The sequence below is a fragment of the Urtica dioica genome, chromosome 6 (assembly GCF_054948205.1).
Source record: "Urtica dioica subsp. dioica isolate 48M chromosome 6, U.dioica_male_clone48M_v1_H2, whole genome shotgun sequence".
NCBI classification, from domain to species: Eukaryota; Viridiplantae; Streptophyta; class Magnoliopsida; order Rosales; family Urticaceae; genus Urtica; species Urtica dioica.
In genome coordinates, this window is record NC_142761.1 from 44,186,715 (window position 1) to 44,202,520 (window position 15,806).

Consider the following 15,806-nt stretch of genomic DNA (forward strand, 5'->3'; position numbering starts at 1 on the left):
TTGTCACCGACTTTTGACAACAGAAAAATACCTTGAACTAATAAATATTACAATTACTATTGTTATTATTAGTATCCTGGCCTTCGTACAATTTGTGTATATTTTATGAAGGTAATATTCCACCCCTCATTTATTCCTAATAAAGTTAATCTATCTATACTCAACTATACCTTGTATTGTTTTCTTATAATAACGAGTAAGTCATGAAATAATATATACTATAAATGCAATTAATATACTTATTTATATAATGTTTTATACATATATTAAAGTGCAAAAATTAATGTTTGTTGCTCAAGTATTTATAACACAGCCACATGTGTTCCATATATATATTTAGAAAATTATCCGTTTATCAACCATATATAGCGATGGATAATATTACATCAGCATCTTTCACGTGGGAAAGGGACAAATGAAAACAGACGACACTGGCCATGTAATGTAAACACTTAAAATTTTGTGGTCCAAAACCGATAACTAATGATATAAGAATATGAAAAAAAAAGAAAAAAAAAATGAATAAGTCGTTTAGAAATGGAGGGAATGGATCTCTCCCATGCCAAGAAATGTTGTTGATCTATATATAAGGATTGGATTGTTGTTTATATCTTATCTTTGTTTGGGAAAGTCCTAATCTTCTTGTTGTTGGATCAAGTATCGATGATAAGTAAGTAGATGTAAATGATGTATTTACTTGTTGCAAAAATTCATTTGAGAGACAACTTCATGTCATGCTAATTATTTTAAATCAATAAGTGAAACCTTCTTATTCAATTACATTTGTGTTTATTATTATAACAGTCATAAATAGATTAGCATAACATCTCTTTTATAGTTGTTTAAAAGTAATACTCATAATTTTATGGTCAAATGGGCAATTGATATCCTTTGATGATTATATAGAGAACACATGATGTTTGGTTGCTATACATATATAGTTGAGACTCTATTTGTTCTTCCTAGATAGTTTATGAAGATATTGGATGTGACCTTTGAACTTTTTAAGACTTAAAGATAAAGCTATTTAATATTTAAAGTCAAGTCTTTATGTACGAATACAAGTTAATCTAAATCTCGAAATGAGACATAGCTTCTTATGATTATTTATCTTCATTTAATATGCCATATATAGAAGTTTCTCTTAGGATTTTTTTATTAGGTAGTTGGTAAAATAATTTGGCCATTTTAAAATTGAAAAGTATGATTTATGATTTTGATTTGGAAGCGGAATATATACAAGTCTTTGAATGATTATATATATATATATATATATATATATATATATATATATATAAGCGAATTATCGCTTCTAAATTTATTCTTGCCATATATCAGGAGTTCATTTAGAAGTATAATTTATTCTTAACTCTTATATAGATAAGTAGTACTTAGAAGTGACTATATAAGCAGAATGACGTTTAAAATGTTGTTTATAGCTCATTTAGAAGCGGACTTTGAAAAAGCGACAACTTTTACTTCTAATATATTTGAAGTCGCTTCTAAATGAATTTAGAAGCGATATTCAACGCTACTTCTAAATGATTATGATAAACGCAAATGTTTTTTTTTTTTGGGGGTTAAATACTTGGATTTAGTCCAAATGTAATCCTCTTCTCCCATAGAGTCCTCGCAAACAGGCTAAACATAATTGATATATGGTGATTAATGATGTCTCGAGAGTCCTGAAACTAAAACATGAAGTATTAATTTGGACAAAGAAAATGGAGTGGAGAACCATTTATTTTCAAGGTTATCACAGCAAAGAAGCAGCAAAAAACAAGAAATTCTCATTCATCCCATATCACCGACACATGGACACATTATTCAGGTATGGCTGAGTGAAATAGGAAAGAAAAAAAAATGTTTATATAAATGCACTATTATAAAAATGAATAATATTTTCAGACATATGATGCCATTACTACATTATCAGTATTGATATATGATGCCATTATCAGACATATGATGCCATTATTACTCACCGAAAAATAAGTACTATATATATATGTATTTTATTTTAGGGAATATATATATATATATATATATATATATATATATATATATATATATATATATTAGGTTGATGGGTGATAAATTCATTGGGAGAAGTGGAGGACAAAAGGCATTCACGGGATGTTTTTAAAAATCATAAGAAACAAAACGACTGGTCCAATTACAAAAAATAGCATGTGTGTGTTAATTTAAGGCGATATAAATTTTGAGGTGAAACCTTGATCAACCAAATATTCCTATATGATATATATATATATATATATATATATATATATATATATATATATATATATATATATATATGCATGATCTCAACTCGTGAATGTACACCTTTCATTCTCAGCTAAAAAAGAATAATAAAATAGATCGTTAGTTTTTTGTTCTCTATATACCGGCATAGCATGGGTTTGGCAAATTATTATATGATGGAACGTTGTTTACTTATTTCGAAAATTATACGTCATCTAAATCTGGCTCGACAGAAAGAGGAATGTTCGCAATTTGTTATTAAAATTACCATCTTTTTTTTGTTTTTGTTTTTGTTTTTTGGAAAAGCAATTATCATCCTGTATGTTAGGCTGCTATAATTGTACTAGTTCAATTCACAGCTCCGTCGAAGAGAAAAAAAAAAGTCTTAAATTAATATCGAATTTAAAAGAATTTTGTTGTAATTTATGCTTAAATAACTAATATAACTATTTATACAATATGTATGTGTGTGTGATGTAGTACCCCAAAAAAAAAAAAAAAATTCATATCTGCGTGTTTAATCAGTTGTGACCACTCCCACTTGGAATCAACAATATATAAACAGTTTTTCACTCACTGACTACATAATAAGATCACCAAGTCCAAGATTAAGAACTAAAACCAATGCTCTAAATCGGATAAATTGTTGGTGTTAATATTATTTTCAAGATTAACAATCGTAGCACATGTGGCGATAACTAAGTTGGGAATTGAGATGAAAGTCGGGCACAAAAATTGTGTTCGAGGCTGAGGATTTGCAACATCGGTAGCGAGCTTAATGCCTTGAGAGTTGAATTGTGGTCAAGCGATGAGGACAAAAGTCGGGGGTCAGATCTCAAGACCGAAGATCAAAGTGTAATGCTGAGAAAGTCTAAATTGCTAAGGGCCAAAGTATAACATGTCTAATTGTTGTGTTCAGCTGCAACTGTAGCGAGCTGGGCGAGCTAAGTTGAGCTGCGAGCTAACTTGTGCGAGCTGCGAGCTAAGTTGAGCTGCGAGCTGCGAGCTAACTTGAGCGATCTGCGAGCTAAGGACGTGGACAGCGTGACTTGCGAGTTTTGTTTCTTCAGAATCATCGCCAAGTGTGAAGACGTGCTCAGTGACGTGGACATGTGAATGGCGAGGATTAGAAGATCTTCAACGGCTGAGATTGACGCTGAGGGTGAAAACGGTTACAAGTCTGTTATGAAGTCTTTAAGTTCTGGACGCTGAGGGTGAAAACGGTTAAAAGTCTGTTATGAAGTCTTTAAGTTCTGGTTTTCGTTGTAATGTGGATGTAACAATTGATTGAGAGTTTTAGATCTGAAAAACACTTGAGAGAGAAAGAGGCAAGCTCTGAGTGAGATTCTTAGAGAGAGAAAAGCCGAGCTCGAATGTGTGTTTGTATTAGATCGAACTCAGAGGAAGTGTGGATTGTACGGTTGTATTTGTTCTTGGTGATTAGTGCAGATCGGACTACCTTTGCCTGAAGGAGTTCGCGGGGACATAGGCTAGTTAACGCCGAACCTCGTCAACAATCCGGTGTTCTTCTTTCTTTATTGTTCATCTTGTTATTTGGTTCATTTGTGTTGCGTGTAGATCAAGCTAGGATAAAATACTGCCTAATTGGTGTTGATCGTATTTACAACACTAATAAAACCCGAGAAGCTTCAGAGATCGAGTATCGATGCACGGATTGCTTGTAAAAATCAGTTAGTACTTGTTGAAGAGAAAACGTCACATTTCCTTCACTTTTTCGATGTAATTGGTTCATTCCAAATTCCCTCGCGGAAAATTTGAGACTTCGATTGCCACATCATTGTTTCATGGCTTCAAAGCAAATCGTGCATTGCTTCAAAGTTTGATCCCATTGCTCTAAATAAAATACCATCTCCAAACAAACCAAGCTTTCATAGAGATTTTATTTATAATAATATTGTCTAAAATCCGTAGGAGATTCGTTTCATTTATTAACACACTGCAAGACACTAGGTTAGTATGATCCAAGTCCATTTCCAATAATAATTTCACACATTTAACAGTTTTGAGCACATGACCTTTTAAGCTTAAATTAAAAGTTTTGTAAAACCTTTCAAATGGCCCTAGAATGTCAAGATATAAACACGTTAATAAAAGTAAAAAAAAACGAATAATAACCCGTCACAAAACTGGTCTCCAACAAAAAAAATTGAGTCCATGTTGTCGCTTCCGAAAAAAAAAAATTGAGTAAAAAAAAAAGTAATAATTAATAACGACAAATTACATAGCAACTATCATCTTATGATCCAACAAGAACAGATGATTTTGTCTCCTAATTAAAACAAATCCGGCGGGTAGATTAAGATCAGCCATATCCATTAATCTTCCTGCAACGCCTTCATCAAATAGAATCTGCTGAAGCTTTGACCCGCGACCCTAATTGACAGATATATCGGGAAACATTAGACCCCGGTTCACTCAATTGAGAAATAACCCTCTATCCCAAACGTCCATTCCATGTATCAAGGGAAAATAATACGGGCAATTTATCGATTTAAAGATTGATTTTGAGCCGCGAAATATCACGGTTTGGCAAGAAAATCTGGAACCTTACCCATTAATCTGGCTGCAATAGTTGGAGATTTGGTTAGTTATGAGAAAAGACTCCAAGCGAGATGGCTCGGGAACGGGCTTGAAGACGGGATTTGAAGGATCTTCCTCAGGCAATGCTTCTTCTCCTGCAAGCTTCCTTGCTGCGTTCTCTGCCCTGTAAAAACTCCATACACGAAATCAATATCTACAAATCCTCATTTGACGATGGTCATTTCCTGAATAACTCAAATTTTCAAATACCCCGTTTATTTTTTTAAAATTTCAGATGATTTCGCCATCATTTTAAAGGGTCCATTAGATAAATAGCCACATCTACAGTTTGACACTGCTAAATAGCTAACGTTTCGTAAATCTTAGGTAAATAGTCACTTCCATATATTTACAAACGTAAATTTTAGGTAAATAACTACTTCTAATTATTAGGCCACGTCATCTTTATGGTTATTTACCTAAGATTTACGAAACGTTGGCTATATAGCAATTCCAAACGTTTTAGTTGGCTATTTACCTATTTTTTTTGTATTTTAAATGAACGAAACGATAAACAGTAAACGAAAACTTGAGCCAAATTAAACTTTAAAAAATGGGGTATTTGAGGAATATTATGGCATTTCTTGTAATACGAATGAGAAGTGAGATTTAAAGTCTCACGGTGATTAGAAAGACTAGTACTACGATTTACTGATTACCTTCTCTTCTGAAGCCATGCTTGTTGCTGGGCTTGTTGGCGTGATAGGCTTCGATAGTAGAATTGGAACTGTATTGGACCACTCTCACTGTGTTAATAGACAGGCAATTAAATCAACCCACCATTATATATAATGTAGATCACTAACCTTTTGTTGTTCCATTGACAAATCGTCCATGCAATCAGTAAGAAACTCCATATTCCTTTCCAAATACGGTCCAGTAGATAATTGCAAACGATCATAGTCGCACTGACATGAAAACCCCAAAGTCAAAATGGAAATACATGTGTGTGTTGTTGTGACATTGCCTAATTAAAAGAGATCACGTAATTAGTACCTGGGTGACCGGAGTATCAGCTTCCAGCTCGGTCATAAATGCGCTAACAAGCGCAGAATTCGAAACCTTAATCTGAAATGGTTCAAGGAGAAAAAACCAAGTTCTATTATCCCATACAAAACTACCATTGTTATGCTAGCAAAGTGAATGGATATATTCCGTATATCCATGCAAATATGTTATATTTGATTGTTTATCACAGCTGGCAGTAGAAGCATTGGAGAAACGACAGTAGAGATTTTCAATATGAAACATGAGATTAAGTGAAAGCAGCTCACAGGAATTTCTTCGAATATATCCACCCAGGACAAATTCTTCTCCCTCAACCTATTGAACCCAAACACAAACGTGAGCTTTAATCTCTTGGTTTACTTTTATCAGAATAACATAAATTGAACACCACGTACTTTTCTCCAGTAAAATTGTTAGTACGGTAGAGATCCATAAACGAATCAGAAAGCTTTAGTGCCTTCAGTGCTAAGACACCTTGGTTGGACCTTGATGGATCGTAAATTATGCAAACACATCGTCTAATGTTTTCCTGCAGATACAAATCGATACAAGGACGAAAAAAAAACCCGTGAAAACAATTTCTAGAAGAAAAGGTTAACGAGCTAAAATAATGATTCAAGTATGAGAGAGTTGCAAGTCCTGCTAACTCATGCCCAACAAGTATACTTAATTTCTCAGTCATTCCACACCTTCAAATCTCTAGTTTGCAACTTCCATTAAAGATCTTAAGCTTTCAGTGCATCTCCCAAACTAATATTCATGGTCAAGTTACAAGGTTTCTAAACCTTAAAACAATATATTATTCCATCTTTCAACACCGAAAAGTCTCTTTCATGTTTCTATTATTCATAAATCATCAAGACATCATATTCTTAATCTCCCTACCAATAAACTGATTTCTATATTAAGGGTGTCCATTTAAGATATGAGTACAAAAATTAACGTATTTGGCATAATTCACATACTTGATAATTCATGAAGGTCTCAATTAGTTCTACGGTTTGATAAGAGCCAAATAGAGTCGATTGGTACCTGCAATACATAAAATAAATATAAAAAATGTAAGAAGATCTTCAAAGAAATCTAATTTAGGATTTGTACCCAGAGCCGGTTGCTAAAGTATTATTCCCGTTCCTTAAAAAAAATCAAATTGCAAGAGACATCCCATTCTTTTATTGTTTACAGTAAATACCGAATCCAATACAAGTGTCAGACTTACCATCCAACAGTGTTGTTATCAACATTAACCTCTCTCAAACACCTCATCATCTCAAGCTGGTAATTAGCACTATCGGCTTCAATTTCTTCATCCTCTTCACGTGTCTAATATATTTCATATTATATATATATAAAAAATTACACTCATAACATGTACAATAAAGGCGATATTCGAACAAAAGAGTCGAGCATTATTGTACCGGGTACGGAAAACAGTTCGTCACTTCAAGCACACTTCCGACATCTAACCCTAGAAGTTGCCCCGTGACCAGAGCTGGCGAGAACTCATTGCAATGCTTGATTATCTTCAATACAGCCTGTGAAACAAGTTTGAAGAATATATATTATATAATCAATCACCCAGAAATCAAAAGAGACTAGCTTCTGAAACTAACACAAGCTCAGTTAGAGCCAAATTTTCGGACCATTGCAAAAAACTGATTAAGATACGAATTGATCACAGCCTATAGTTTACGAATCGGGAGGCCTTTTCACTCAAAATTCACAACTAAGCTCGAAATTCAATATTCAATTATGAACATCAAATTAAAAAAAAAAAAAAGTAGTAATAGCGAAAAGCAATACCAATCCTTCGATCTGAACCACTCTAAGCGGCGAAGCAACTTCCTCCGTTGCCGCAACCTGAAGAAACGACCTGTTCACTGCAAAAAAAAAAAAAAAAAAAAATCATCAATCTGCGAAATCAACTCGTAACAGTATATAAAAACAACAAGGAAAATAATTTACGCACTGGTAGCCATGATCGATGAAGATGAAGCTCCCAAACGCAAAGAGGTAACACAAAATCGATTTTCTATTATCAGTGTAGAGAAATTCGATTTTTTTTTTCCCTTGGTATCGAATTGACCAAGAGAAACAAAACCCTACGCAGGTGAGTGAGAAATAAATTGGGCTTTGGATTTGAATTGGGCCTCCAAAAGGCCCATGGCTCTTTCTATAATATATCAAGTATATAGGGACCTAAACAAATAAATAACGAAAAGCTCGCGTGAATAAATATCGAGACAAAGGATGTGGAAAAACCCTAAGACTCTCTCTATGGGACGCGAATTGCCTGTGTGAGTGAGTTTCAAAACTCGCAAAAGAGCATGGCAATTCAGTCTCAGTCTCAACCGAGGAATTGAGAGCGAAATCAATGGCGTCTCAGAAAGCCAGTGCTCTGTTTTTCATCGGCTCTTGGCTCGCTATGACGCCCACAATTCTCTCATTTATTTTTTATTTTTATTTTTTTTTCATTCGAAGCTTAAAACAGATATTCAGATTTCAGATTGCAACCGTAATTAATTTATTTTGCTCGTTAAATTATGAAATGTTTGTTTTTATACTTCATTTCCGACAAGTTTAAAAGTTCATCATTTTTTGTATTGAAAAACACAATGGTTTCTTTGAGTTTGATATAATATTTTTATTTTTATTTTTTTACTTGAGGCCATAATTGTAAACCATTCATAAGGTGAAAGGTCAAATTATCTTCAACATAAAAAAATTATGGCGAATTTACTTGAGCATGATAATAAAAAGTTGAACCACTTCATGAAATATTAATACAGCATGTCTAAAAAATAAATTGCATGATGTTTACTTGAATTGCTTTATGAACATAAATTACATAGTACTTTTGTTCACAATGTTGGCGTCGATAATTTACATTTTACCATTTTTTTTTTAAGTTTCCAAGTGAGAGAATATATTTATAATTCCAAAAAGTATTTAGAGAAAACAAATAAACAATCGTATATTTTCCTCTGGTTTGTACGGTTTGAAGTAACACCGTCAGGAAAAAAAATTGGAACAGATATTAGGTATATGTCAGTTAAATGAATAAAAACCGTGCAAATTTTGATATCGTATAATCTATTCAAATTTGTCGGCATTCAAATTTGATTGGTATAATTTGCCAAAACAACGCTTGTCTCGCATCTTATTATTATTATTATTTTTACCATACTTCACTGCATGAGCTTTTCAAATGTCATAAAGTTATTGTCATCATTCAATTTAAATGATCAACCGATCCCCGCAGCGCTTCAAATGATTTGATACAAACCGAAAACGATGAAGAAAGTATCAAAATTTTAATCAAAATAAAAACCGAATGTCAAAATATGCTTTGTTTAGCACCTTGGAAGATGTTCTCTGTATTTTTTTCGCCGGAAGAGCGAGCCTCCACAACAACGCTGCTGATTTTCGATCGGTAATCTCGCGACATCATAGACCGAAAAAAAATCACTTGTCTGATCCGAGAACTGCCGTCCTTTTATCCGATCTAAAATCTAAATAGCCTGATGCATAAGAAGCCGCGGGTAGAAGAGCTCAAACTACAAAATTTCGAAACAATTTAAGCGTTTCGAGTAAAAAATAGATGAAAAAGATATAGAAGCTTACCAATCTCAAAATAAGGGCAATATATACCAATTTTCCTGAATTTATGCATTATTTATAATGCCATTTATTCTTCAAAAAGAAAAAGTAATGTCGTGTTGTTAAGTAAGCAAAATTTTACATACTAATAAAGAAACGACACCGCTGCCAGGGATCGAACCCGGGTCACTTGAGTGACAAGTATGAATACTTACCACCAAGGTTTCAAATATCGATACCGATACACATACCGAGGTTCTGATGATTTTACGTATATATCGAGTATCGACAGATATTCTATAACAATTTCAATACCGACTACCGGTTATATCGATCATATATCGACTACCGACAGATATATCAGGGCTGAACAAAAAAACCGCATAATCGGTCAACCGAACCAAACCGATTCAAACCGAACCGCATTTTCGATGCCACGTCAGCAACCGAAAATTCGGTTCGATTATTGGTTCTGAAAAGAATTATAATCGGTTGACCGAACCGAATTATATGAACAATAATTATACAATTTGACATATGGAATGTTTGGTCGGGTGGTAAGTATGGCCTGCCTCTCGCTGTGCGACTTGGGTTTGAAACCAGGTTTTATATATATATTTTATTATTAATAAATCCAACATTTTTAAAATTCGAACCTGGGATGCTCGCGTTGGGCTATCACACGTCTTCTGTCTAGGAATGATTAAAATATTATATGTCGGTCGATAACCGAATATAACCGAACCGAATAAATCGGTTAACTAAAATTCGGTTTTTGCTCAAACTGGACCGGTTTTGGTTTTTGAAAAATCGAAAATTCGGTTTCGGTCTAATATTTTGTTAAAAGCCGAACCGGTTTCACCCCTATATCGATAAAAATACTATAACAAACATATATTTTTAAACAACCATATATATATATATATATATATATATATATATATATATATATATATATAATGAAATCCAAATTATGAAAATGCAATAACAAATACTACAAAGTTCATGACAATAAATAAACTTAAAGTAATTAAACATTACAAAACATAAAATAGTTCTCAAATGCTTCAAATTAAAGAAGAATAGAAGACTAAAACATTTGAAATTCCGAATCAATTGTAGTTTGAGGGTCGATGAAGTTTAAATGTATGGGGTTGCACCAGCTGACCTTGACAGTATACGAGTCATGATATGTATGATGAATAGTAATCCATGTAGGTTTTGATGCGTACTACGACATTCTTGTCAGCTTCTGAAACTTTAAAAAAATTCCTCTAATATTCAGCTCAATTGATACTTCTGAATTATCGAATACGAAGTTTTTCATTACTATACGGTATTGTATAAAACTAATTATATTGGACATTCAAAATACAAATTCAATAAATAATTTTAAAATGAAAGATTAGGACGTTCTTGAAGTCAATTTAGTCACATACGCATTGACCAAAAACGTTTCTAGCTCAAGTTTTGTCGAGATGTGTTCCTTCCAAGCAGGGGCGGACCCAGAGCAACCTCAAACTATTTTCATTTTTTGCATTTTAAACCCTTTGAATTTTTTTGTTATATAAATAAATCAATACTCTAAATTTAAGGGCATTGTAGCAAAATAGCCACTTTGAAACTATAGATTTTGTTTTTAGCCTATGTTTCATAACTTTTAGGGAAATAGCCAACGTGCTTAGGTGTCAATAATTAATAGACTAATTTATCCTTTTACTTAATCAAATGGAAATAATGAATATAATTATATGAAATAATAGGTAATAATAATATAAAATAACAGACAATTTCAAAATTGTTATACGTGGCGCGCTAATCTAGAACGGCTCACCAAGATTGACGTTACTGTTGGGAACCTGTCAACACAGATAATAAACGTAAATTACTGGAAATGATCTCATTCTCCACATTTAAGTAATTTGAATGGAAATAAATGGAAATAACTGTAAATAAATCATCTGTAAACAACACAGTCTGTACTATTTTTTTTAAAACCAGATCTGAGATCTGGGTTAAAAAAAAACCCAGATATGGTTTCGACTCATTCTCCACATTTAAGTAATTTGAATGGAAATAAATGGAAATAACTGTAAATAAATCATCTGTACCTCGTCGGTGAGCTTCCGGATCCCGAATCGCAGAGCTTCGTCAGAGCCGGTGCCTCCACGTCAAGCCCCGAGATCTCTTCGGCGCGCTTCGTCAGCAAATCGCAGAGCTCGAGCCAGAGCCGGTGCCTCGTCTTCCCTTTCACGGACGAGAACCCGTCATCGTTGAGGACTCCGGCGAGCCGCTCCGCCGCCTCATGGAACAGCCCCGTCGAGAGGAGGAACTCGATGAAGTCCTCGACGTGGGTCGGGTCGAACATGAGGTATCGCCGGAAGACTCGCAGAGACGGGTCAGAAGGGACTCCGGGGAGGGAGACTAGGGCGAGATAGGGTCCCCAGACTCGGTCGTGCTGGGTCACGGGGAGGGCTCGGAGGGCTTGGTCGAAGGCTCGGCGGGAGAGGAGAACGTGGAAGAGTAAAAAAACCAGATCTATTTTGTGGAAAGAGAGAGAAAAGAACGTGGAAGAGAAAGAGAATGTGGATTCAAATATTTGGTAACCACCTTCTACAAAATATGAATTTAACATGCACAAAAAAAGGAAAAAAAAAAATAAAAAAAAACTACTTTAATTATTAAATGACAAAAAAGTAAAAAATATTTTGCGACCTAATACGTTTGGCTATTTCCCTAAAAATCTCCAAACATAGGCTAGATCCCAAACCAAACGTTTTAGGTGGGCCTAGTTACTTAGAAAACTCTAAATTTAATTTGTTGACTACCCTAATTTTATAGTTTCTTTTAACTCGTGGCCTTCCCTAGTCTTAGTTTATGGTCATCCTGGGCAACAATGGAACCATTATATTTATATATGTTTATGAAGTTTGAGCTCTTCACGAATCAATACTTTCTCTCCACCTCCGTTATTTATCAAGAATGCGAATATAAACAAAATTTCTGGAATTCATAATGGATGACAAAAATATTGGAGCACATTATAGAGCGAATTGCACAACCACAAAGAAGAAACACCACAACATTATACAAGTAGATCACAGCATATCTTTCTTATCATTTTCAAAGCATATTAAACGAACGATTCTCAACAATGAGAGAGATATTTGATTAATAGAATATTATTTTAATGTATGATCATATTTAAGGGTATATTAGTAAATTTATATCCAGACTCATTTATATATTGATATGTGTCAAAAGTCCGTTAAAAAAATAGAGAGAAAGGTGTACTTTGTTACCATTTAAATTTGATTTTTTTTTTTATTAAATACCGGAAATTAACGGAAATTTTGATTTACGTTAAGCCAAACGGTATTACCACAAGCGTTAAGCACCGAAAGGCCATTTTTTGCCTAACGGAAGTGCCACTTCAGTTAAGCCTCGGAAGCAAATTTATCGGTATCAGAAGTGGCACTTCCATCCGATGCCCATGATGAGTTTATGGATTCCGAGTTCAAGGTCATTGATGCTCCATGATTACTCGGATATCTTTAATTAATATGATTATCAATTTCTCGTTCGCTTCGGAGATTTAGTCAGTTAAGTTGATTTAACTTTATTTACTTACTTGTTAATTAATAATTTCTTTGATTCTATAAGTACTCTAGTTGGTTGTCTATAGTGATTAATGAAGAACACCACCAAGTTTTCATTCTCGGCGTTTCTCTCTTAATATGACAGTATTCTAGTACATTTTAATCACTACCAACAACAAGAATGACTATTAATTCAACTATATAATGAATAAGAGTAAGTAACACTAGAAAATGAAATGATACGTAACACTTTGGTTATGAAAAAAAAAATCAAGCTTTCGAATTCTCTTTAAACCGGGGGATTATTTTCAAGATCAACGAGGGCCGGATCATGAGATTGCGCAGCCATTGCGAGCTCGAATTGCTTTAGAGAAATCGAAGAAAAAGAATTTTCTTTTGAGGGGTCGAGATTTTCCCAACCCTTGACATGGTTTATTGCTCTCGAACCGTCCAATCCTATGTGAGTCACGTGCTTCACATCGGTCGGGAATCCGATTTCCATCTCCTTTTCCGTCTCCTCAATCTCTTCCTTGTAAACTAAATCATTATAAACCCGAAAAAATGTGAGGGAAAAGAAAATGAAAAATCTATTTATATTTTCTTATTTAGATCGAAGAAAATAAAAGGGAAAAAAGAATATAGTAAAATTCAGACTTTTATATTGAGAATATTCCACCGCATAAAGCTACACAGTTAATATTCCTGATTTTGTTTTTAAATAATAATATTTATTTAAACATTAGATAAGTATAATTAAAACATGTTTAATTAGTGATAATTATAACACTCTTGTTTTAACAAACAAACCCTATTTTTAATACATGAAAGCTACCTTCATCCCTATGCATGAAAAAATTATTAAAGATTGTGGATTAAAAAAATTATTGAAAACAAATATTTTAGCCCATTAACTAGATTTCTAGCTTTGTCAACCGTACGTGAACCTATTATTTACAATTTTCTAAACCCTTTTTTAACTTATATTTACATGAAAGAGCATTTCAAGAATTTACACACATGAATAAAGTATGCCATTAACGTCTTTTAGAATGCATTTTCAAAAGAATGGCCATAGAATAATAATATCATGATTAAAAAATAATAAAACTACACGCACAATTTTGCTTACCAAAAATCCGAGACAAGCTTTTCATGCTTCTGATTAATCTCTGTATTGCACTGGAAATATTTGGCTTCGGTAGCGCGAGGAAACTCGCGAAACCATTTTTCTTTTTCACTGACCAGGATGAACCACCATGTTCTTTTTCAGTTAAGCAAAATAAAATAAAAAATTAAGAAAAAAGGTTAAAAAAAATAATTGGACATACTTATTGTTCTTGGCTCTTCAGAAATCCTTTTCTCTCCCACATCAACGCTCGCTTCTGAAGCGCATCCGATCCCGAAAGGAAGAACAACAAATCTCTCAGCGTCACTTCTCATTCTAAACTATAAACAAGGGCCTTAATTAATGAGAGTTTATTTATATATATATATAACAAAGATTTCACAAAGAAGAAAGTATCACGCTTTGTGAGCAAGGCATAGAATGATATAATGTGAGAGAATTCATTCATGTAAATTACGCACACTGTTTGGTGTGGCATTTAGAGGGAAAAAGTACGAAAAACCTTTTTGTGAATTATATGATAATTAGTGGTTGTGTTAGAGAGAAACAGAAAAAGAGAGAGAGAGTGGTTAATTAGTTGGTTAAACTGTTCAACTCAAACCTGCCATTTTTGTTTTTGTGATTGAATGTCTCTTGTTGTTTTGTGGGGATTAGTTTTTTTGTTCCCACACATGGACCAAACTTTTGTTCCTTATTAAAAAATATATATTAGTATGGTTTATGATCGATTGTTCCTTTTGGTGGGTTCCTTTTGGACCCTGTATCTCTTAGAGACCAAGCCAAGAATTTATACACTTCATTCTCACTGCATTACCAATTGATTTAATAAATAACACACTATTTACTTTATAGTTCATTGCGTCATTGAGTGAGTCATATTAGAATCGTAGGTTTTGTATTTGTAGTGTTCTTAGCTTTTTGATTGATTTTGTCACACGGAATACACTATGTATTACCGTTGTTTTCTCTTTTTTACTTATATTATTGTTTTACAGGTTTGACCTCACTTAAACGGTTAGCCGTGAGGACTTTTAGGTCTTTTACACGGTATGAGTTGTTACCGTTGTATATATTGTTTTGTCTTTTCTTTTATGAATTAGTGAGAATATTAATTTCATTTTTCTCTTCACAAAAATCTCTCTCGTCTCTTCCTCTCTCTATCTCTCTACAAATTCGATACCTAAATTAGATCGTGAAATGGTATCAGAGCGACTTTCGCTTCTCTGAATCTGATCAGATCTTCACTGGATTCTTACATCCTCTCCATTTCTCAAATTCCTTCTTCACTGGGAATTGAAAATGTTGACGAAAGAAGCCTTGATCGGAGAACGATCGGCGACGTGAATTACTTCTCAAAAAGCTTCAATGAATGAAGCAATAGATCCGTACATTCTGCATCACACAGATTCATCTGGAATGATCTTGGTTACACATCCAATGGATGGCGAGAATTGTCATTCGTGGAGAAAAACGATGAGAATGGCTCTCTCAATCAAGAACAAACTAGGCTTCATCGACGGATCAATCGAAAAGCCAGACAGATCTAATGTGAATCTCCTCAATTCTTGGCAAAGGAACAACAATACTATCATCACCTGGATTCTGAA

General features: G+C 33.7%; 2 protein-coding genes across 3 annotated transcripts; both read right to left on the minus strand.

The window, feature by feature from the left end:
• Window positions 1-4,256: 4,256 nt before the first annotated feature.
• On the minus strand, window positions 4,257-7,964 carry TIF3H1 (translation initiation factor 3 subunit H1). The gene is made up of 12 exons (XM_089617824.1): window positions 7,844-7,964; window positions 7,678-7,754; window positions 7,293-7,409; window positions 7,094-7,197; window positions 6,840-6,906; window positions 6,270-6,403; window positions 6,141-6,189; window positions 5,863-5,934; window positions 5,673-5,774; window positions 5,526-5,593; window positions 4,838-4,990; window positions 4,257-4,659 (listed from the first exon to the last, which is right to left on the minus strand). The coding sequence occupies exons 1-12, from the start codon at window positions 7,851-7,853 to the stop codon at window positions 4,602-4,604; spliced, it is 1,011 nt and encodes a 336-aa protein (XP_089473950.1). The 5' UTR covers window positions 7,854-7,964; the 3' UTR covers window positions 4,257-4,601.
• A 5,329-nt stretch (window positions 7,965-13,293) lies between these two features.
• Window positions 13,294-14,866, minus strand: LOC149394501 (CRIB domain-containing protein RIC4-like). Of its 2 annotated transcripts, XM_089617687.1 has the most exons (4): window positions 14,801-14,866; window positions 14,402-14,519; window positions 14,203-14,334; window positions 13,294-13,610 (listed from the first exon to the last, which is right to left on the minus strand). In XM_089617687.1, exons 2-4 carry the CDS (start codon window positions 14,511-14,513, stop codon window positions 13,363-13,365), a joined length of 492 nt encoding a protein of 163 aa, XP_089473813.1. In that variant the 5' UTR covers window positions 14,514-14,519; window positions 14,801-14,866; the 3' UTR covers window positions 13,294-13,362. The 2 variants fall into 2 exon arrangements, with proteins under 2 accessions (XP_089473813.1, XP_089473814.1); XM_089617688.1 differs by lacking the exon at window positions 14,801-14,866 and having other exon boundaries at window positions 14,203-14,310; window positions 14,402-14,669.
• Window positions 14,867-15,806: the final 940 nt, after the last annotated feature.